Source organism: Phyllostomus discolor, chromosome 6, assembly GCF_004126475.2.
Source record: "Phyllostomus discolor isolate MPI-MPIP mPhyDis1 chromosome 6, mPhyDis1.pri.v3, whole genome shotgun sequence".
NCBI classification, from domain to species: Eukaryota; Metazoa; Chordata; class Mammalia; order Chiroptera; family Phyllostomidae; genus Phyllostomus; species Phyllostomus discolor.
In genome coordinates this window covers 96553082-96578196 of record NC_040908.2, presented here as the reverse complement: position 1 = coordinate 96578196, position 25115 = coordinate 96553082, and the positions used below count along the sequence as shown (strand labels likewise).

The 25115-nt window shown below is 37.0% G+C and overlaps 1 protein-coding gene across 5 annotated transcripts in view; it reads left to right on the top strand.

Moving 5' to 3' along the window:
* MTMR2 (myotubularin related protein 2) overlaps positions 1–25115 on the top strand; it is a 113723-nt gene that overhangs the window by 79477 nt on the left and 9131 nt on the right. For 4 of the 5 annotated variants that reach the window (XM_028517611.2, XM_028517610.2, XM_036028658.1 and 1 more), the window contains 8 exons: positions 849–943; positions 1113–1223; positions 3220–3321; positions 4630–4713; positions 7903–8052; positions 8788–8976; positions 17618–17803; positions 21341–21547. In XM_028517611.2, the coding sequence (XP_028373412.1) occupies positions 849–943; positions 1113–1223; positions 3220–3321; positions 4630–4713; positions 7903–8052; positions 8788–8976; positions 17618–17803; positions 21341–21547 (1124 nt within the window). The remainder of the gene's footprint in view (positions 1–848; positions 944–1112; positions 1224–3219; positions 3322–4629; positions 4714–7902; positions 8053–8787; positions 8977–17617; positions 17804–21340; positions 21548–25115) is intronic. The other variant, XM_036028656.1, reaches the window with a different exon arrangement.

Below are 25115 nucleotides of genomic sequence, written 5' to 3'. Positions count from 1 at the left end.
TTAAGGGCACATGCCTGGGTTACAGCTTCACTCCCTAGTCAGGGCACGTATAAGAGGCAACCAATTGACATTTCTCTCACAAGTTAATGTTTTTCTTCCTCTCTTTCTTCTTCCCTTCCTCTTTTTTTAAAAATAAATAAAAACTTAAAAAATTAAATAAAAGGCCTAGTGCTGTGTAGATTTATCCTATATCATTTAATAAAACAAGGCTTGTGATTATTTTCCTGTAGTTGGACATCAGCTGCTTGGTCAGGAATATACTACCCTCTTATTACACTATTATTTTTCTAAGAAATTACATTTCAAATGCACTTCTTCCCTATAATATTTCTGCATAAATATAATCAAGTCAGAAGTTTCTGCTATTACGTGGTTCAGATACTGTACTTTTAGAGGCACGTTGATAGACTAGACTGTAGCCAGAAGACCAATAAATTGGTGAGGTGATCTTGAAACTCTAACAGGATGACTGGTGACTGACATGAGATGTTTCCTGTTGCTAACCACCTTTACCATCACCCCTCAGCCACAACTCCAACAGCCGCATCTGTTTTATCCAACAGGGGTAGTGGCGATGTTGGTCTCCTTCTGTTCTGTCTCAGGGTAAGGGGGTGTCATCTGCCTCTTCAGTCCTTCCTAATTATTTCAGGTTTCTTCCCCAGATTAATGCATGGTTGGAAGCTTGGGTTTGGCTTCTGTGTTTACTTTGAATCACAGTTCTGTGATTTTTTAGCATGAATTGTATAGCAATCAGAATTCTATTGAATTTTATTTGTGAAAAGATCAGAGTGCCATTTTTAATAGTGTACAATATATAGTAAATAATTGTGGACTCTTTGCCTTTTCAGCCAAAGATGTAACTTACATATGTCCATTCACTGGTGCTGTCCGAGGAACCCTGACTGTGACAAATTACAGGTTATATTTCAAAAGCATGGAACGGGTAAGACTTGTTGGGTGGGATTCACGTATGTACATCTCTGTTGTTTGCATACAGCTTTAGTCATGTTGGATAAGTTTTAATTAAATCATTACTAATTAAGGTTTTTCTCACCTATAGTTGTACAGTATCTGTTGATTGCTCAGGTTATTTTTTTCTTTCCTTCCTTTAGGATCCCCCATTTGTTCTAGATGCGTCTCTTGGTGTGATAAGTAGAGTAGAAAAAATTGGCGGTGCTTCTAGTCGAGGTGAAAACTCTTATGGACTAGAGACTGTGTGCAAGGTAAATTTCATAATATGCATTAAATTTTATTTAGTTTGGAAAGCTTTCTATTAATTAGCCCCTACTTTAGAAACTGGTTTCCAAAAATCAAATGGATTTGCACTAGAAATATTATTTTCATAGGAAAAAAAACATTTAGGGGTCATAAAAACCTGATCTATCATGAACTAGGCTTGAATTCTTTTGGACTCAATAAAAAGTACTTTCACTTTCATTATTTCATGTTGAGCCTCATAAAAGTACTGAAATAGGCATTATAGACATTATTACCTTTAGTTTGCCTATCAGAAACAAAAGGACCTGCGCAGCTGAGGCATTGCACTTTGTAGTAGAAGAACTGGTTAGGATACAGTCAACATCATCTGCTTTTTCTCTTCTGCTTCTGAAGCAGTGATGGGGCAGACCTGACATTACTGACCCTCCCTGTTGCTTCATCTAACTGGCATTTGTTAAATGCATCAATATTTGAATGAAACTCAGATTGTTACAATTTTAACATCCAGTTGTATATATTGAATACCATGTGCCACTTCTGCAGGCCACTCTTCTACTCTCTGTGGCCTAATTAACACCTGCTCACATCTCATTTCTTTGTAGATTGCCCTTTTCCTTTCTTCTGCTGATCTGCCAAAGCAGATCATGCCTAACTTTCCAGCTACCTTCCTACATTAATCTTGGAAGTTTTGTGAATCTATTTTTAAAGCTAATGACTGAGTTAACCGTTTCTTTTTGCTTTTCCATTGTATTCAGAATGGCTCTAAGAGTGTAATAACTGTCAACCATGGGTCCAGCACATCGTCTTCTGATCACATTTTTGTAGTGTAAAAGTAAATAGAGCATAGACTGAAAGAGAAAATGAAAGAGGTTGACTATGAAACCGTGATCATTTTAGGTATGATTTTTTTTTCATGAAACAAGACCATTAACAAGGCCAGACATTTGTAGGGCTTGTGCTGTGGTAGGTAGAGAGAGCTCTGTGGTTAACAGAGTGCTTTTCAATATCTTTAAAGATATTTCTGAGGAAAAACAAGGTGTCAGTTTAGGTTCCTGCATGTGTTTGTTTTAAAGGAGGGTAGAGCTAGCATCCTAGTTTTGGGTCAGATTTGTAGTGAAATGTTCCATTTTTCATGTACAATAGGTACATTGTAGTGGGGTGTCCCTGTTTGATTTTGTAGAATAGGGTATAATAAAGCTGTTTTGAGTCCTGCCTAGATTAAAACACTTACATAAAATGAGGTTTTGAAATTATTCTTAGCCCTAAATTTTTATCAGTGCTATTAACACATCAGTAAACTAGAACATGAATATCTACATTCAGACTAAACATAGAAAAAGTTTTTGAGGACAAATGATGGAAGGGAACCTGAGTCTTTAGATATGACTGCAGAGCCTGGCTGATACCAACCAAACTGTTGAGTCTAATCTGGCAGTAGGTGGTTGAAAAACTTGGACATGGAGTGGAAGGAGGCCTTTAGGCAGAGTTCGGATCAGTGTAGTAGCAGGAGACTCACAAAGAGGAGATCCAGTGGAATTGAGTCCTGGGAGGAGATCTGAAGTGGGAAAACAATTACCAGGCCTAATGGGCATGAAGAACTATAGCAACAATTAATCAGGTTTTTAATAGAGAAATTAATGACAGAAATTGGCTTCCCCAGGTAAGGGACATATACTAGTAGTATGTCTCAGTCATGATATTAAGCTTCAGATAAAGTATCTCTAATCTCCAGTGCCCTCTTTCGTTGACCTGTCTTGAGTCCATAAGCAATGGGGAACTTCCTGTCCTCTGACTCTGCTTGTATTGGAGTGCCTCATGTTTCTTTTTATTTCTCTCAGTAAGGTTTCGTGATTTCCTTGCCTTCGGGAGAGATGTCTGGTTTATTTTTGTATCACAGAGTCACAGATCTTAACATTTTACAAGATAGTTCCAAGTTACCTTATTTGTTCATTAAATAAAAAGTAAACAATGATAGATGACTTGGATCCTGAATCTTTCTAGGATATTCGAAATTTACGGTTTGCTCATAAACCTGAGGGGCGAACGAGACGATCCATATTTGAGAATCTAATGAAATATGCATTTCCTGTCTCTAATAATCTGGTAAGATGCTTCTTATTTTTGAAAATCTGTATTATAATTATTGATGTAATTTAAAGAAGCTTGTCTAGGCTTCTAGAATCTCTACATTTACAATCCTGCTTTGCTATTTAACCAGGTGTATAATTAAGATTTTAGCATAATCTGAGGTTCTGGGTAGACATGAGTTTTGGGGAATACCATTCAGCTCGCTGCAGGGATCACCTGTTAAGCTGTTATTTGCTCTGTGTCTTACAAATGGATGTTCAGTCAGGTTCCACACGAATCTTTCCAGTTTACAAGATCATACCACACTGTGATGTGGTAACTGTGAGAAAGCGTTTCCTCAGCACACCTCAGTTTATCTTTGTAATTCATTTTCTGAAACAACCCAGATTTCTAAACAGCACACAAGATCCCCTCATGTGTGAAGAAAAAAACAAACAAACAAATTTTTTAGGCATAAGATGAGGAAGCTGGACTAGATGATTTTGAAGGTCCATTCCTATGTACTGACACTCTGTAATTATATGCTCTTTCTACCCAGGTTGTATCCATGATGAAAAGCTATATGTAGGTTTATTGGGGTTTGAAATCTCCTTTCTAAGTTGGAGTTAACACTGTAGCAACTTTAAGAGGGCAGGTAACTTTAAAAGGGAATTCCTACAATGTGTTGTCAGCAGTGTTAGGCTTTCTCATTTGTGTCATATAATTTAACTTCCACAATAGCTCTATGGTGGTAAATATTATTTGTTCCAATTTTAAAGTTAAATCCAGGAAGAGATAAGTAATTGACTCAAGGGCATATCTAGTTAGTAGGGAGTAAAATGTGGAATCAGTATTCTAGTTTGAATGCTTTTCACTAATAGGTTCCTGCCATTCTGTCCGCATAAGTTAATTTTTTTTGTACACAGATTACATACCCCAAAATATTTAAAAAGTTTATTTAGTATGATTTAGAAAATGTAACATAAACTTCAAAGCTGTTTAACTCTTGGTATCTGTGATGTCAAACTAATTAATTATATTAGAAGATACCTTTTTACGAAATGTCTTTCATTATTTAGAAGTATACCTAGAACAGCTGCCAATGATATCTGGAAGGAATATGGGAACATGTTAACATTTAATAAATCTTGGTGGTAGACCTCTGTATTTTTCTGCGTGTTTGAAATATATGAAAAAAAGTAAGATTTTAAAATTATAAAAATAAAAGCTAGAAGAGCAATATTAAAAAAGGATACCAATGGATTTGATAAGGATGCATTTCTGATTCATTACCTCCTCAAATGTCTGTTTAGCTATTAACTCTTAGCTGTTTACTTTTTTTAGCCTCTTTTTGCTTTTGAATACAAAGAAATATTCCCTGAAAACGGATGGAAAGTATATGACCCTGTTTTAGAATATAGAAGGCAGGTATGCACTTTTATCTTTTAATTTTAATATATTGTATCCTTTATATCACAACAAAAATTTTATGGGTAGAAGTAAACAGCTTTATACAGTTGTGTGTGTGTGTTTAAATGGAGGCTAGTCTTGAGTTTGGGGTTTCCTTTCAGTTTCTTTTCTTTTCTTTTTTCTTTCTTTCTTTTTTTTTTTTTTTAAGAAGATTTTATTTATTTTTAGAGAGAGGAGAAATGAAGGAGAAAGAGAGGGAGGGAAACATCAGTATGTGGTTGCCTCTCATACACCCCCTACTGGGGACCTGGCCCATGACCCAGGAATGTGCCCTGACTGGGAATTGAACCAGTGACCCTTTGGTTCCCAGGCAGGTGGTTAATCCACTGAGCCACACCAGCCAGGGCCCTTTCAGTTTCTTTAACTTACTTTTCAGACTCTGCCAATGATCTTTAATGAATCTTTCCTTATCTAAGATTTTATAGGTAAATGAGTTCATTTTTTAAAAGTTTAATAATTTTTAAATAATATGGTAAATACATTTATACTTTAATATTCTTATATGTCATTAAAATTATTTAGTCAAATTCCCTCTTTTGGGAACCCTGTAATTTAATTCTGAGAAACATTTTAGTAGTTCTGTTTATAATGCAGCTCCACATAAAATGGAAAGTTTTACATATTCAAAGAGGATACACTTTACACTTTTATATAAAATGTTAACAAATTAATCCTGGCTGGCGTAGCTAGCTCAGTGGGTTGAGTGCGGGCTGGGAACCAAAGTGTCCCAGGTTCGATTCCCAGCCAGGGTACATTCCTGGGTTGCAGGCCAGAACCCCCAGCAACTGCACATTGATGTTTCTCTCTCTCTCTCTCTCTCTCTCCCCCTTCCCTCTCTAAAAATAAATAAATAAATAAAATGTTAACAAATTAAATCTGATATCATGACTAAGGTGGGTTGTTTTAATATTTGAATGCGTATTAATATGATTTAATATACTACAGTAAGAGATATAGCTGAATCCATACTTGAAATCTGTCATAGTGAGTGTGTGCTTCTCCTTGTTCTTCATCAATACACTACTTACCAAAAGAGTCCCTATTCTGTAATACTTAAACTCTACCTAAAATAGTCTTTATTTTTAATGTTCTACATATCCATTGTGCTTTTTTTGAGAATTTAAGTGCAAGCGCATTGTTTCTTAGTAATCATTAGATTTGATATCCAAATTATCCTAGACTTCAGATATGAAAATCATTAAGCTGTGACTTTATATTTAGATTTCAAACACTGCATTTTAATTATGATACTTCTCATTTAATCACATGTGGTAAGTAAAATTTTTCATTTAGTTATAAAACCATCTACTAGCAAAATATGAAGCAGAATATTTTAAAAAATTGATCAATGAAAACCAAGAGTTTACAAGTGACATTGTAAGGTTTTTGCTAATCCAAAAATCCAATATCAAAATTAGCTGGGAAAACAAGCAACAAATCTAACAAATGTTTTAAGAATTGTAAAAACAAGGAATATTCTTTGGAAATCTGGGCAGAAATTGCTGTTCTGTTCTAGTAGCATTCAGCATAGAACTTTAGAAGGCAGATGAGACAACTGTGTCCAGAGACACAACAATAATAAGTTATTATTAAAAAGAAGAAGTAAGAGTAAATGGACAACTATGCCCCTACAGAAAAATAATTATGATATTAGGAAATGTGGCAGTCAGAAGAGAGCATTGAACTCTGCGTTAATTCGTTGACTTTTTTGTACAGTTAGATACTTGACTTGTCTCTGAATAAGCCAAGCCAAAGTCTAACGGAGAAGGCACTGTGTTTGTAGTTAGAAGATTTGATTTTTAAAAAAATATATACTTTGCCCTGGCTGGCGTAGCTCAGTGGATTGAGTACAGGCTACAAACCAAAGTATTGCAGGTTCGATTCCCAGTCAGGGCACATGCCTGGGTTGCAGGCCACGGCCCCCAGCAACCACACATTGATGTTTCTCTCTCTCTCTCTCTTTCTCCCTCCCTTCCCTTTCTAAAAATAAATAAATATATATAAATAAAAAATATATATATATTTTATGTATATTATGGAAGAAAATGAAGACAATCTCTTAATATAAACCTTAAGACTAGAGATAAAGCATCAGAGTATTCCTTTTTTTAAAAAAATTGAAAAAGTTGAAAGTGGTAATACTTGCACTCTGCATAAAATTCAAAAAGTACACAAGGGTATATTGAAAGGTAGGTTACCTTCTAGGCTGTCCTTATGCCTGTGCCATCCCAGTTCATCTCCCTTTAGGAAATATTGTTACTGGTTACCTATATATCACTCCAGAGATTTTATGCCTGCAAAGCTTGTGAAGGAATGCATATTATTTCTTAAGCAGATGATAGCATTCTGTGCACACTCTCTATGCCTTTGTGTGTGTGTGTAAAAAGGCTGCTGCCATTGTGCTTGCACGTAGTTAGTGCTCAGTAAATGTATGTTTTACTATAATTTGGTTTCTTGTCTGTGATGATATGAGTTGTCAGAGGTCATAAAATTTAAAAAGAAATATAAACATAATTCCAACCATTTCATATAATGGCTTTATTTTCTGGAGAACTTTAAGGGTCAAGATAATCCTGTATGTAGAGTAGTGCCCTAGTTATATATGTAGTAAATATTGAAGGACCCATTGAGAGCTAAATAATCAATGTGTTTTTTAAATGTTTTGAGTATTTCTTTTGTCTTTTTGGTTTTGCTTCTGTTACTTGCTTTTCTAATATGGAAGTAATAAATATGTATACAGCATTGTGGTAGACACTTGGTGCCTGCCCTCTTAAATTCCTTTGAATAGATGAATGGCAACAAAATTAATCCAATGAAACGGAATGAGCCTCTTCTTTTTTAAGACAGGGATTATTTGCAATCTCACTGTTTTCTTCCTTCCCATTGGATATGCTTAACACAGACCCAGCACACAGTCAGTATTTAATGACTTAATGAATCTATTAACATAAAGTTGAATGTCAAAAAACACATATCACTACCTTAGAATGTCTTATTCTAGTAGGCTGGTCCCCATAGGCAGATCGTAACTGTTGCAGCTACTGAAGAGCTGGAGAGTGGAAATGAGAGAGGCTGAATAAGCTTCTCTTCTGATGTCCAGTGATATTTTAGTAAGGTAGTAATTTGCTTTATGTTTTTCCCATATAGGGAATTCCAAATGAAAGCTGGAGAATAACAAAGATAAATGAACGATATGACCTTTGTGATACATACCCTGCCCTCCTGGTTGTGCCAGCAAATATTCCTGATGAAGAATTAAAGAGAGTGGCATCCTTCAGATCAAGGGGCCGAATCCCAGTGAGTATGAAGCTTTGATGAGACTTTGTAAATGCCGTTTAGATAAACGAGTGGGAGAATGGATGCAGGATAGAAACAGCTACAGCAGTGGGCCTTTTATGGGGATATTAGAGAATGAGTTATTTAATAAAATTAAAACTGGGGGAATGACTTTGATTAAAGAAGTGTCTGGAGAGTCTGCCCTGGTATCAGAGAAGTCCATGAAATCATGTGATTCTTAATGTGAAAACAATGTTGGTTCCATGTGTTATCAACAATTTCTTTACAAGTTCTTTAGCCATGGCAGTAAGTTCTGTTTCCTTTAAATTCTAGGAAGAAGAAATCTTTACAAAATCTTGATGAATCACTGTGTTCTAGAAAGATTAGCTCAAAGTTTATGCACTAAATTAATAGATTCTAAAGACTTTATAGTTGGACAGTTTTGCTGATACAGTAATAAAACTTTAAAAATGGGGCTTACTTAGTCCCCCTTTAATGTAGGTTTTCTGGAGACAACACTTACCAATAGTCAATGACTTTTATAAAATGATATCTGATTAAAGAATTAGACCAAGCTTTCTACATCTAGGAGTTGCTTGAAAGAAAGGTGATGATGTTTTATAGCAGCCTCATATACCTTTTCATGGCTAGGCCTTGGAATAAGTTAGAAAGCAGAATTTCATACAGCAATGTTTTTGAGAAGGATTATAAACAGAGGACTATATAAAGGGTGTGTCTCCATTTCCCCCTGTTTAGGTTTTATCATGGATTCATCCAGAAAGTCAAGCCACAATCACTCGATGCAGCCAGCCCATGGTAGGAGTGAGTGGGAAGCGAAGCAAAGAAGATGAAAAATACCTTCAAGCCATCATGGACTCCAATGCTCAGTCTCATAAAATCTTTATATTTGATGCCCGGCCAAGTGTTAATGCTGTTGCCAACAAGGTGAGATTATTTTTAATTAATTAAGATTACAGTTGCATGAATCAGCTGTTTGGTGGGAGCCACAGTGTAGTATAAAGAGTTCAGGCTTTCCAGTGATAAAAATGTAGATTTCATTCTGGCCCTCCTACTTGATGGTATGACTTTGAGTTCATTATTTAAACTTTTTAGACCTTAATTTGCTCATTTGTAAAATGAGAATTATAATAGCTAACAGGATTGTTAGAGACAAAAAATCATCTAATAAAAAAAATAGTGTGTAACCCCATACTCATATAAAGGTAGGTGTTCAGGAATTTTTTTTTTTCTTTTTCCTTTCTCCTAACTGGACAACTGAGTTTATGACCCAGGCAAGTCTGCACAGCACTGCTGTAGTAATTGGGAAGCAGTGTTCTCAGTGACCAGTGGTGCCCTCTTCTGACAGCCTTCCGCCTGTACAAGTTATTCAGACTGAAGACTTGCAGTCAGTTAGCTGGAGCAGTTGTCCTGATTACTGCTACATAATAAGTATTTACACTGTGGAAATAGGAATTCTGGTTCCCTTGACAAAATTTACCGTAGAAGGTGGTGAGAGAATACAGCTTGGCTTTAAGGAAGTACCTCTTCTATTTAATCCCCAATAAGCAATGTATATGTATTATGAAAGAATTATCCGCCCTGCCTGGCATAGCTCAATGAATTGAACGCGGGCTACAAACCAAAGTGTCGCAGGTTCGATTCCCAGTCAGGGCACATGCCTGGGTTGCAGGCCATGGCCCCCAGCAACCACGCATTGATGTTTCTCTCTCTCTTTTTCTCCCTTCCTTCCCTCTCTAAAAATAAATAAATAAAATCTTTAAAAAATCTCTCTTAAAAAAAAAGAATTATCCTATGCAGGTGAGCAAAAAGAAAATATTTCAAAACACCCTTAATCCTATAGCCAGGAGAAAAATATCATTAGATCATGGTTATACTTCCAGACCTATGTGTATATGCATATACTCATATATTTAAAACAGAATGGGATAACTGTAACTTAAAAAACTGACACTCTATTTTTCTATGCCAACAAACATTCATCTATAACATTATTTTAAGGGTATAATAATTAATAATGCCAACTATTGTTAGACATTTAGTTTATTTCTGTTTGCTTTTTTTGCTAATATTACAATGCTGCAGTGATCATACTTTTAATTAAATTGTAGAGTGGGTACCTATCATATTTTGCTGTGTATGGTGTGTACTTTCTTACCCAAATTTTTGAAGGTAAAATAAGGATGCACATTATACATGGGTATAATGATTACATACCATGAGTACAAGTAGAATCCTGTGAATAAGGCACACAAAAATGTGGGTGTGCATTATACATGGCAAAATGCGGTAATTTTTTCATTTTGTTTAATGTTTTAAGGGTATTGTGAGTTCAGGGCATTCTCTATTAGACTCTAATGTTCCTTGTTAAAGGAGCAATGAGATCATGTGTATATCAAGCCTGTAGGCCAGGGACTGGCATATTTTTTCAGTAATTACTTGTTTCCCTCCCTAAACTTTATACCATGAATTAGCAGGAATGAGATTTAGGATGTTTTTTAGGATGAGGGAAGGAAAGAGGAATGTAAGCCAGAGAAGGTGGTAGAACAAACTGTTATACTCATCTTAAATTTCCACATATGTTTTGTTATATAAATCCCCTCTATTTTTAAAGACTGAAATATGATTACAAAATATGAATAGGATATATAAAAAAAACTAACCCTCTGGCTGATGTGGCTCAGTGGATTGAGTGCTAGTCTATGAACCAAAGGGTCCTGGGTTTGATTCCTAGTCAGGGCACATGCCTGGGTTGCCGGCCAGGTCCCCAGTAGAGGGCATGCAAGAGGCAACCACACACTGATGTTTCTCTCCCTCTCTTCCTCCCTCTCATCCCCTCTCTCTAAAAATAAGTAAATATTTAAAAAACAACAACTAGGTAGCCATAGAAAAACTATAGAAAGAAAATAAAAATTACTCAATCACTAATATTTTGATACATTTTCCTCCACTGTTTGTTTCTGTGCATTTACGTATTGGTTATTTCTTTTATCTTACCATTGCATTGTAAGAATCATTTCTTTTCATGAAATATTTTTAAAAAGCAATGGTGCTCATCATATTGATATATCATTTATTTAATTCTTGTAATACTGGGCATTTAAGTATTTAGTATTTTAAATATAGTTGAAATAAAAACTTTTGTTGGCATCTTTATTTTTAATCCTCACCTGGGGACATGCCCATTGATTTTGGAGGGGACAGAAGGAAGAGAGAAAAGGAGAGAAACACTGATGTGAGAGAGAAACATAGACTGGTTGCCTCTTGCATGTGCCCTTACCGGGTGAACCTGCAGCCTTAACATGTGCCCTGACCAGGAGTTAAACCTGAGATCTGTTAGTTTACAGGACAATGCTCAACCAGCTGAGCCACACCGGCCAGGGATTGCTGACATCTTTGATTATTTCCTTAAAATAGTTTCCTAGATATACAATTACTATAGCAAAGTTTAAAATATGCCTATTTTAAAAATTTTGTTGCATATTGCAAATATTCTTCAGAAAGGTTGAGTCATTTTACTAACCTAATACCATTCCCCTGTTTTATTGAGATATAGTTGACATTTAACATTATATAAGGAACACAATGTAATGATTTGAGATATATATATATATATATATATATATATATATATATATATACAAGACCTGTCCAGAAAGTATCCAGCCACACGCTATGAAAAATAGAAACATATACTGAAGAAGATATAAGATACAAGAAATATTGTACATAGGACAATGATACCTCAGTCCCCTTCAAAGTAGGCGCCTTGGGACCTCACACAGTTCTCCCAATTGCCATCAGCTGCCCTGTTGTATTTTCCTGAATCTCATCGATGGTCTGAAATCTCTTGCCTTTCAAAGGTGATTTTAGTTTGGGGAAAAGCCAGAAGTTACAGGACACCAAAGCTGGGCTGTAGAGGGGCTGAGTTACCTGGGTGATTTGATGTTTTGCCCAAAAACTCTGCACAAGACATGATGCATGAGCGGGTATATTGTTGTGATGAAGCTGCAACCACCTGTTGCCCATAGCTGCAGCCTTCTGTATCTCCTGAATAGCTCCCATGGGGGAATGTTCAAGTTTAACACAAAATTTGATGCAGATTTGTTGCTCTACTTACTCATTTTGAATGTGATGCACAGAGTACACATGCTCACTGAATGGCATCCACTGACTAGTACAGTGAAGTCATCATTGTTCACACATGTGCATTCCAGTCCACTCTCCTTGGCTGCCAAGTTACATGAATGTTGGGCAAACCATTTTTGTTATATTAACAATGGCTGGACATTTTCAGCCAGACCTCACATTATGAAATGATTACCACAATAATTTCAGGTTAACATCGATCACCTTACATAGTCACAGTTTTGTTCCTTGTGATGAGAACTTTTAAGGTCTACTCTCTTAGCAACTTTCAAATATACAGTGAAATATTACAGTCACCATGCTATACATTAGATTTCTAAAATTTATTCATCTTATAATCATAAGTTTGTACTATCTGACCACCTTCACCCAATTTCCCCACCTATCTCCCTTTTTTAATTTGCAAAATTATATATCCTTGTTGTAACAAATATTTTTTTTTCTGCATAGTAAGAAAAGTTTTATAGCTTAATTGGTATGAATATGACAGATGATCTTGCAACCATGGCCCAGGGCAAGGATTAAAACCTTGCTAGGCACTGTGTTCCATATATACTCCACCCCAGTCAAATTTGCCTTCTATCCCTGCTAAAGGTAACCATTTTTCTAACTTCTGTAGCAGTCATCTTGCATTTATTTTTTTTAAGATTGTATTCATTTATTTTTAGAGAGAGGAGTGGGGAAGGAGAAAGAGAGAGAGAGAAACATTGATGTGTGAGAGAAACATTAATCAGTTGCCTCTTGCACACCCTTAACCAGGGTCCTGGCCCACAACCCAGGCGTATGCCCTGACCAGGAATCAGACTGGCATGACCTTTTGAATGACGACACACATTCCACTGAGGCACACCTGCCAAGACATTTTGCATTTCTTTATACTTTTATTACCAAAGGATATATCCCTAGACACTACAGTTTAGCCTTGCCTTGTTTTGTTTGATGTGTCTTTTAAGTTTTTCTTAATCTATAGTCTTCCTCTTGCCTCTTTCTTTTCTTTGTATTTTATGTGTATAGTTTCCCATAGTCTAGATTTTGCTAATTCCCCTATGGCAACTTTTTTCTGTCTTGAATTTCCTTCACACAAATTCAGAGGTTTATTGAGTTTCAGATTCAATATTTTTGGAAAGGCTATAGGGGATGTGTCATGAGGCATACTATTTATGGCTGATTCTCCTTTTGGGATGTGTCCAGCCGTTGATGTTCAGTGCCTAAATACATTAATTGACTGGGATTGCAAAATGTTGATATTCTAATTTCATGATTTTTTTCAACTACTAGTTGAAATCTTTCTAAAAAGAAAACACTTTCTGTTATCTATATTTTGGTTAACCAGCACTTGAGTTCGTATAAGAATGCCAGAATCAATGCTTGATTTTCTCCTTAGTGACCAGTTTTCCAATAATGAATTTATTTCCTATCATCCCATGAAGAAGATTATTATTTTTAAATGGCATTATGAATGCATGTATTTTTTTTTCTGAGCCACACCAGCCAGGGCTCTTTTACTTTTTTTCCTTTTTAAGATTTTTTATTTATTCAGTTTTAGAGGGGAAGGGAGGGAGAAAGAGACAGAGAGAAGCATCAGTGTGTGGTTGCCTCTTGTGCACGCCCTACCAAGGACATGGTCTGCAACTCAAGCATGTGCCCTGACAGGGAATCAAACTAGCAACCCCTTGCATTGCAGGCTGGCTCTCAATCCACTTAGCCACAACAACCAGGGCTCTTTTTCTTTTTTAGCATACCAAATGAGTTGACTATAATAAAAGGAAGAATGGCAAGCAAAGTTATAATAGGTTGGTTTAAATCTGTCTCCTTCTTCCCTCCATTCCCCAAATATTTATTGAGCACTTATATTTTATGCTGTCTCTTGGGTGAATAAGACAACTAAGTCCCTGACTATGTGATGCTTACAGCCTAGATCTGCTCTGTCCAGTATGGTAGCCACTATCCACATGTACCTCTTTAAAACTTAAAATGTGGCTCATGAATCTTTATTTTTTTTTAATTTAAATTCAAATTGAAAACTGATACTTGATTCAGTTATTGAAAAACTTTTAAGTATTCAATAACTAGTGGATTTATCTTTTCAACTATAAACTTTATTAAATCTAACTACAGATCAGTTATTTCCAGTGAAAACTTAGTGTCTGAATGGGGATACGTGTATGTATAAACTACACACTGCATTTTGAAGATGTGGTATAAAGAATGTAAAAAAATTTATTAGTAATTTTTCAAATACTGATTACATGTTGAAATGATAATATTTTGGATATACTGAGTTACATAAAATATAATAATATGAATTATGCCTATTTCTTTTCAACTTTTTAAATGTGGCTAGGAGGAAGTTTAAAATTGCACCTTTGGCTCACACTATATTTCTAATTCATAACATAAGGCTAGAGAATCATGGGTTCATTTTCTTTCTTTTTTTTAAGTATGTTTTATTGATTGTGCTATTACAGTTGTCCCATTTTCTCTCCCCTTTATTCCCCTTTGCCTTGCACCATCCCTTCTACCAGCATCCCTCCCCCCTTAGTTCATGTCCACGGGCTGTACATACCAGTTCCTTGGAGACCATTTCCTATACTGTTCTTAACCACCTCCTATCTATTCTGTACCTACCAGTTATGCTTCTTATCCCCTGCTCTTTTTCCCCCATTAACCCCCCTCCTCCTCCCCACTGATAACCCTCTGTGTGGTCTCCATTTCTCTGATTCCATTCCTGTTCCAGTTGTTTGCTTAGTTTGTGTGTGTGTGTGTGTGTGTGTGTTTAGGTTTGGTTGTTGATAGTTGTTTGTTGTCATTTTACTGTTTATGGTTTTGATCTTCTTTTCCTTAGATAAGTCCTTTTAACATTTCATATAATAAGGGCTTGGTGATGATGAACTCCTTTAACTTGACCTTATTTGGGAAGCACTCTCTCTGCCCTTCCATTCTAACTGAGAGCTTTACTGGATAGAGTAATCTTAGATGTAGGCCCTTGCCTTTCATGGATGCATAGGTAGATACACTTTGCTTCCTTGAACAACCAAAAGAAGGACAACAAATTTAAAAACAAAAAATAACCAGAACTGCCAGAAAATTGAACTGTATGGAAGTCTTACAACCAAGGAGTTAAAGAAGAAACATTCATTCATACTGGTAGGAGGGGTAGAAATGGGCTGGAGAGAATGGGCAGCAAGGTGGAAGCTGACGGATGGGGTGGTCCCACATTTGAGTACAGATAACAGGGAAGAATTCCTGGGGAGTGAGACAGACCATGCAACCCCGGGTTCCAATGCAGGGACATAAAGCCTCAAAAACCTTCAGCTGTAAAAATCTGTGAGGGTTGAGGCGGCAGGAGAAACTCCCAGCCTCACAGGAGAGTTTGATGGAGAGACCCACAGGGCCCTAGAATGTACATAAACCCACCTACCTGGGAATCAACTCTAGAAGGGCCCAATTTGTTTGTGGGTATTGGGGAAAATTACTGAAAGCTGACTGAGAGTGGAGCAGGCAGCATTGTTCCCTCTCAGACAGCACCACAACACAGCAAAGAAAGTTGTCCCACCCTGGTGAATACCTAAGGCCCCACCCCTTAAAATGTAATAGCTGCACCAAGACAAAAAAAAATACGGCCCAAATGAAAGAACACATCAAAGCTACATAAAAAAATATAACTAAGTGATGAAGAAATAGCCAACCTATCAGATGCAGAGTTCAAGACACTGGTAATCAGGATGCTCACAGAAATGGTTGAGTGTGGTAAAAAAAAAATGGAGGAAAAAGTGCAGGCTATGCAAAGTGAAATGAATAAAAATATATAGGGAACCAGCAGTGAAGAGAAGGAAACTGGGACTCAAATCAGTGATTTGGAGCAGAACAAAGAAATAAATATTCAACCAGGATAGAATGAAGAAACAAGAATTCAAAAAAATGAGGAGAGGCTTAGGATCTTTGAGACAACTTTAAACGCTCTAACATCTGAATCATAGGAGTGCCAGAAGGAAAAGAGAAAGACCAAGAAGTGGAAAACTTATTTCAAAAAATAATGGAGAACTTCCCTAATCTGGCAAAGGAATAGACTTGCAGGAAGTCCAGGAAGCTCAGAGAGTCCCAAAGAAGTTGGACCCAAGGAAGCACATACCAAGGCACATCATAATGACATTACCCAAGATTAAAGGTAAGGAAAGAATTTTAAAAGGGAGAGAAAAGAAGACAGTTACCTACAAAGGAGTACCCATAAGGCTATCAGCTGACTTCTCAAAAGAGACCTTACAGGCAAGAAGGGGCTGGAAAGAAGTATTCTAAGTCATGAAAGGCAAGGACCTACATCCAAGATTACTCTATCCAGCAAAGCTTTCATTTAGAATGGAAGGGCAAATAAAGTGCTTCTGAGATAACCTAAAAGAAAACAAAAACAAACTAAGCAAACAACTGGAACAGGAACAGAATCACAGAAACGGAGATTACAGGTAGGGTTATCAGTGGGGAGGGGGTAATAGGGGAAAAGGTACAGGGAATAAGAAGCATAATTGGTAGGAATAAAGTAGACGGGGGAGGTTAAGAATAGTATGGGAAATGGAGAAGCCAAGGAACTGATATGTATGACCCATGGACATGAACTAAGAGTGGGGGATGTGGGTGCAAGGGGTGGTGCAGAGTGGAGGGAAATAAAAGGGAGGGAAAAAATATGGGACAAGTGTAATAGTATAATCAATAAAATATATTTAGCAAAAATAATATGGTTGAAATAAAAGCAAGTCTTTATGATTGCAAAGTATTTTGTAATATTAAGATCACCTCAGCTGGTGTGCTGCAAATTGAAAGGTCACTGGTTTGATTCCTGGTAAAGGCACATGCTTGGGCTGCAGGTGTGGTGCCCAGTGTGTGGGTGTATGGCAGGCAGCCAATCAGTGTTTCCCTCTCACAGCAATGTTTGTCTCCCTCTCTGTCTCCAACCCTTTCCCTCTTGCTAAAATAAATTTTTTAAAAAAATATTAAAATGAGGTGAAGCAGCATGGGCTAGTGGTAAACTAGACAGATGTTGTTCCTGCTCATGGAACTTACTAGTCTGGTGATTTCAGTCTTCTGTAAGAAATTTTGGGGCAGGTTTTGAAATATGGGTGGGGAAGTGTAGTGCTTTAAAATGTTTAAGTACCTTCACCTATATTATCACATTTAATTTTTATAATAGCCACATAAAAAAGGGTGAGAATGTATATTCCTGGTCTGTAAAGAAAACATGTGGTAGAGAGTAGTTTTGTTAAATTGCTCTGTGCTATCCATATTTTCCCACAGAGTTTCCTGTTCATCAGTAACATATATCATCTTTCATGCTCTTGGATATTTTAGGGCACTTCTTCATGGATGTCAGCATATAATGGATGTGCATTCATTTTAGATTTCCTGTGGGGTGTGTGTTTTTCCCCAGGCAAAGGGTGGAGGTTATGAAAGTGAAGATGCCTATCAAAATGCAGAACTAGTTTTTCTGGATATCCACAATATTCATGTTATGAGAGAATCATTACGAAAACTTAAGGAGATTGTGTACCCCAACATTGAGGAGACCCACTGGCTATCAAACTTGGAATCTACTCACTGGCTAGAACATATTAAGGTGGGTTATTTCTTCATACTGTTATAGAAAGAATATCAAACAAGGTCTTTCTCTGCCCTTTGTCTCTATTGGCTTTTATGATTGAAAACAAGATGAATGTACCTTTCTAAACAGTGAAGAATTGATACCTGCTTTGATCATTAGAACTACTTCTCGGTTTTGATGCTAGAATGAATGGTTTTCCTGTCCTGTGCATGGGGTTCTGTTGGACTTCTTTCACTTTCTTTCCCATCCTGTCCAATGCTACCCATCCTTCAGGTCCCAGTTCATATTTCATTTATTCATGAAGTCTTACCAGATTCCACCCATTTCCATTTCCTCTGAAGTTTTCACTTTTTCTTTCCATGTAATCAGGTACTACCTTGCACTTCATTTAATTACTTTGGTGTCAAGCAACATATATTGTTAATTCAGTGGAGACCAGGGCTGAATAAATCATAGTCATATTTTTTTTTCTCTTAGGAACTAGGGAAGCACTATCTGTGTGAATAATAGGCACCTAATAAATAGTTGTTGCATGACTTGTGAAGTGAAAATCATTCTGGCCAGGGAAATGCAGTGAAGCGGTTGAATGAAAGATACGAGGACTACCTGTGTGAACACTGCTAAACTCATTTGAATACTAACCAAGTTGGGGACTACAGTGAGCACTGATTTGCCTAACCTGTTCATAGTGTTTGAAGTGCCAAATGTTATTTTATTTAACATAGTTCTATATATTTTTTCAGATATGGTCTGAATTTCAGTAACATAGCTTACCAAAGTAAAGACTTCTATAACTTCATATATTAATGTTATGAAATAAAGGGAAATGAGGGTTTTCCTATTAAGAGGGAGCACACTTACACTCACATCAAAATCTCTAAAATTCAGAAAAATTGAAAAGAAGGCCAATTTGATCTAATGAAAATTATAGACTTTTTATTATTTTTTCTCTTCTAGAAGCTTAGAAACTTGAATGTAGCAAAGTATCAATACTCCTCAGAGTATGTGCGGGTGGCCTGTTTCTTACATGATGTGTAAATAGAAATCCATAAGATTTCATTTGAAACTAACACAAATTAGATTCCAGGTCACTTTACTAGCAGGTACAACATCCTCTCCAAAAAGCTTGCTGGACCAGAAACGCGTTTCTGTAGAGGTACAAGAGGCACGGTTGTGCCTGGGCTCTTCTCCACCAGTCCTCACACCTGCAAGGCTTACCCACTCACATTCTTCAGATCCTTTCTCGAATATCACCTTCCCAGAGGGGCCTTTCTCAACCAGTTGATACAAAGTAGGCCTTTCCCAACCAGTTGATACAAAGTAGCAGTCCTCCCGGAAGCCCCTAGAACCATATGGTGCTTTCTCACCTACTGCTCTCTGACACGTTACACATTTCCTTATTTGTTTGCATCTGGCTGGCCTCTCCAGCCAGAATGTAAACTTCAATGATGCGTGGGTCACCGGCCAGCAGTGATTACGGAACACTGCAGATGGCTCGCTGAAAACACGCAAGAAAAAACATGCACAGAGACAGACTAGTTTCTGTGGGGAAGTAGGGACAGAATGGCCACCCCCTCTAGTGGGGAGCACGCCGATTTACCGTCCAAACCTGCTTTTATTGGGCTCGTTTTGCATAATAATTCAGGTAAAGTACAGTACTCATTACGAGCAAGTAAGGAACCATAGAAAACAAGGAAGTCTGAGGGTCTATTTTGAGTCAGGGTCAAAGAGCTGTAAGACTTTGAGGAACAAACTAACTTCCTCCTTGGACCCTTCTCATTCAACTGAGAACATTCTAAACAAAGAAGGTTTCACAGTAATTTACATATTCTTTCTTAGGCCTGATCACCCAGGGAATCCGCCCTTTTCAGCACAGAGCTGCACCACCCTGTCATTGTTTCAGGCTTAGGTGGAGCAAGGGAACTAAGGCAACCAAGAGATAAGGAGATTTTCTCCCAGACATGAGAACTCAGGCTATGTCAAAGCCAAGGAGTGAGGGTCCATTACCCCCTTTTGCTGCAGCCCGAAAGTCCTTCTTTTGGGGGGCCTCCCAAGTGATCGTGCCTGTCTTAGGTCGTTCCCCCCTTGGGGAATCTTACCCGTCTTTGGCTAACCAACCAAGCTTTTTGGGGTTCAGCTATGAATAAAGCAGCAGAAGTAGCATTCCTGCCAGGGAGATAAGCTTTTGTCTCCTTGCTGGCTTAGGGTTCCAAGGGTGTTCCCTTAGCCTTAGCCTAGGTGGGGGTTTCAGCTTCTGATACCAGTCAGGGTGGTTCCCAACACTTCAAGCCAACACTTTGTTCTGTTCTGTTGACTGCTATGCCTCCAGCACCTAGAGCCATGCCTGCAACATAGTAAGGGACTTCATAAATGTTTATTTTATAAATGAGTACATTAATTGAAATGACCACTTGATGGCTTAGGATCTTCCTGGTCAGCCTTAATTGCAACTGTTCTAATCCTTTGGGTCAGTGATTTGTAGATCTCCATATGCATTCGAATTACTGGTGGAAGTTATTTAAAATCATGAGTTAGGATTGGTGGAGATTGGAGCCTAAGCAGTTTAGGAGGGAAAATATGCTCCCAGATGACTCAGGCATAGTCAAGATTGAGATCTCTTCACAGTACCCCATTTCCAGAATATGCCTACAGTTATGATCAATAGGAGACTCTCATGAGAGTCCCTTACCTAGTTAGTAAACCTGTGTTCTTTCATTCCGATCTGTGCTTGTGGAGCCATGCTGTTTTGTAAGTGTGGTCTGGTCACAGAAGAGAGGAATAGTGCTAGATTGTCCTTTTTAAAGGAGATGACACTTTGCTTCTTTTTTGGTTACATCTAATTCTATCTAGTTTTAACTCAGGATCAACTTCAGAAGAAGTAAATTATTTTATAAAGATTCTGCATATTTAAAAAATAATTAAAATTATTTTAGATACCAGTTAAATTGATGCGGCATCTAACATGATTTATTGATATGATGAGAATTTTTTTATTCATACTGATACAGAAAAGTAGCTTACTCTAAAGTTTTATTTCTGTGTAAAATTGTACTTTCTGTATGCTATGTGACATATACAAAAACAGTAAAATAAATGCTGTGGAAGTTATAGAATATTTTAAAACAGATCAGTTTTATTGTTTTCATGCATATTCTGATTTGGTTAAGCAAGCATTGTTATAAATAACAGCTAAGACTTGAGTTGGGATATTTTTCTTTAAATGGATGGTATTTTGAATATTTGAAGATCCTTTTAGAACCTAAATCTTTGTTTCTCTTTCTCATACTGTTGATTCGTTTACATCCCAGAGATGCCTTTCACTTGGATATTTCATTGTGCAGGTTTTTAGGAGTCTGCATTTATGAGATTTTTCTAGCTTTAGAAGCAAAATTATACATCTTCTACTATTTAAAAATATTTTTTTAGAAAGGGACCAATCTTTTCCATGTGTTATTGACACAGTCATCCCTAGCAAAAGTCTATTAATACATTTTGAAGAAGGAAGCATTTAATTTTTTAACGTTTTCATTCTTTAAAAAATCTGCTTTGCAGCTTATTCTTGCTGGGGCTCTCAGGATTGCGGACAAAGTAGAGTCGGGAAAGACATCTGTGGTGGTGCATTGCAGTGACGGTTGGGACCGCACGGCGCAGCTGACGTCGCTCACCATGCTCATGCTGGATGGACACTATCGAACCATCCGAGGATTTGAAGTCCTTGTGGAAAAAGAATGGCTGAGCTTTGGACATCGATTTCAGCTTGTGAGTAAAGAACCTTGGCTTGATGTGTTATATTCCTCTCACATCAGACTTGTGAAAATAATGCTTTTCATTCATTAGATATTCATCTAAAATTGATTGTTTATTCTAGAGGGTTAAATTTCTCAGGAGAACGTTTTTGCTTTAGAATGCATTAGGACATCCTATCATGACTTTTCTGGCTGACCCAGTCTCTTCTGTGATCTTTACCAGGAAACATTCAATATCATTCCATGATTTCCAGGGGTGTCTTCTCTCCACCTTCAATTAACAATTCAGATTAGCATGAATGGTAATGGAATTACAAGGCACTTCTAACTTTTCCTTTACTGTGGGGGTGGGGATGGGATAGGGGAGAGCAAAGGGGGAAAAAGCAGGACAACTGTAACTGAACAACAACAACAGCAACAAAATGTTTTAAAAGGTTAACAAAATACCCCTGACTGGTGCAGCTCAGTGGATTGAGTGCTAGCCTGCCAACCAAAGGGTCACGGGTTCAATTACCATTTAGGGCCCATGCCTGGGCAGGTCCCAGTGAGGGGCGCATGAGAGACAACCACACATTGATGCCTCTCTCCCTCTTTCTTCCTTCCTTCTCCTATCTAAAAATAAATAAAATCTTTTTTAAAAAGTTTAACAAAATAGATTGAAAAGATGAGAATGGTTTAATTATTCTCAGTTTAAAGCAGCCCTACAAAGTAGTGTTGCTCACACAGGATAAGAGTCTAATAACAAATCTGGGACTAAGAAAAATAAATAAAATGTAACTCAGAGTTTGGAATAAAACAACTTTTCTATTATTTTTCTTAAGATATTAACACTGTAATGATCACATGTATGAAAAGTGTTGCAGTTAGTTTTATGGAAATGAGGGTTGCACACATGTTTTGTGTCCTCCACATGTCTCAAAATTTTTGTTGATGTTATTGTTGGTAACAAAGGTAAGAGTTAGAAGGAAGTCAGAGTCCAGCAACAATTGTTGAATCTTCAATGGTGTCCTCAAAATGATTGTTCAGTTTCTTCATTCATACCTCTAGAAATACTCAACAAATCTTTTCCTGAGGCTATAGATCTTCCTTCAGAAAGTCTACCAGTCAGAAACTTCTTCCTCATAGTGAACTAAAATTTGTTTCCCATGTTTTTACATTCCTCTTTGGAGACAAGAACAAATGTAACGACTTATCCATATAAAATAGCCCTTCACATATTAGAAAGTAGCCGTCAGCTCATGTCCTTGATAGTCCTCAGTTCTTCTGACTGGCCATCCATTTCTTCTGTCTTAGCTGAAGTTCCTTGCCATCCCAGTTGTCCTCTGGACTTCGGTCTTGGCTTTTCCACAGGTGGAGTGGCTAGAACTAGCCACAGGTCCTAAAATAGAGGAATGGGGTATGTCTCTTTCAAAGGATGCCATGCTTTCACATTTGCATTCTTGTTACCTCACACTTTGGATTCATGTAGCTTTCAATTAAATACACATTCAAGTACATTTTAGCTGTTTCTTGTAAGCACTAAATTTGGGATCAGAAAACGGTGGTTATGTATTGCCTGTCTATTAGTTGTAATCACAGAATTGGGAGAGTACAGAATAGTAATACTTTCCTAGGAAAGACGAGCAGGGGGGCAAATGTCTAGATGGGGTTGAGCATGGCCAGAGTAGAGAGGAGGGAGGGTGAGGGTTAGAGAATCTTGGAGAGGGGAGGGAGCTGGAGTGTCAGAGGCCTTGAGACCACTGAGAGTATGGTTCGTGGGTGGTTCGTGGCAGCATTTTCCTGGATTAGCTGAGAGACTTTGTGAAAGATGTTTGCCCAGATGCTGTCTCTGATGGTTACCTTCAGTATCCAATAGTTACGAGGGTAAGTGAGCAGTGTTTATAAATGACCTGAGAGAAAACTGACACTTGAAGGTCATCTGCTCTTCTGAACTTGAATTGTTAAATAAAGTTGGACATCTGGAGTATCAATTCAGATGGTTCATGTTTTTCAGTTCTCTGTAAAATGTATTTATCATGAGAAGACCATTTAAGAAAAAACAAAAAGACTTTTGCTTCAAAGGATAAAGTTTTAGTTAGCCAGAAGCTGCACATATTCATATAAATGTGACCAAAATCATAACATTTTAAACGGTTTGAAATTGCCATGGAATCCTAAATTGTTAACTCTGGTTACTGACACAGTTTTTCCCCTAGTTGTTATATGAAAGCAGAATTTGACAAATGAAGGGCATCTGGTCAAGATGGTGTGTTCACACATGGTTAATAGAGGGTAATGATCTGTATTTACCACATCAGAAATTATATTTTAAAAAATTTATTAAAGAAATAATCTATTTATCTTAGTCCATTTGGGCTGCTATAACAATACTATAGACTGAGTGCCTTATAAACAACAACAGTTTATTTCTCACAGTTTTGAAGGCTGAAAGCCCAAAATTAGGGTGCCAGCATAGTCAGGTTCTGGTGAAGACCCTCTTCTCACTGTGTCCTCACATGGAGGGAGGAGGCTGGGGAGCTCTGAGGGGTCTCTTAGATGTGAGCACTAACCCCACCCGTGAGGGTTGCACCAAAGACTCCTGTTCCTGATACTGTCACATTAGTTCCAACACACGGATTTCAGGAGAACACAAACATTCAGAGTATAGTACTATTAAAAATGAACATGAATAACATTTTAAAGAAAAATGTTTTTAAAATAAAAAAGGGTTTCATGAGAAGAGTGGTATTCTTTGTTCTGGAGGGCAAATTTTTTAAATGTGTGGCGTAATAAAAAACAGCTAAATTTTGTATCTTCTGTGTTCAGTCTGTTGCAATATCCCCTCCTGGTTGAAGTATATGAGGAAAAAATCTGACCACACACAGATATATAGTTTGAAAAGTAAAGAGTATTTTAGTAGCTTTTTAAAGGAATCATTGGTATACTACTTTGTTATTATGCCAAAACTTGACAAATGGTAGTAGTGTCTTGGAGGTTAAGTGTAATGTAGAATCCAGAACTAAATCAAAGAGGTTTTTTGTTGTTTGTTCCATTAAGTCCCATTGGTCTGTCTTGCACTTTGAATAGATCTTCTACTCACACGTGATCTTGTAACATTGTGTGCTAGTTACTTGAAAAATACTTCTTTGTCTAGCTATATACCTCTTCCATTATTAATGCATTTCTTTATGTTATTCCATAAAACCACAGTTTTTAATACCACCACTGATTTTATCAGAAAAGTCTAAGTATTATCAAGCTCATGTTTTTCAGATAAAATTTTCCAAAAATTAATTTTTACTCAAAAGCTTGAATTTTATCATTGGTAATAAATATCGTCCATTGTTTTCCTTGAAGTGGCATAGTCACTTTGTACATTTCTAGAAAGTCTGTAAGATACTCAAGTCTTAATAGCCATAGTTCATTTATCAGTTGTTTCTTTCAAGTCAAAATCATGTTCCATGAAAAAGTGTCATTTCCTGCCATCCTACTTAAGTTTGCAGCAGAAGCACATTCTGTGTGTTTCCCATTTTGTTACACAAACTATTTAAAAAATTGTATTCAATAGGAGAGATTTAATAAAGTTAATAATTTTTACCACT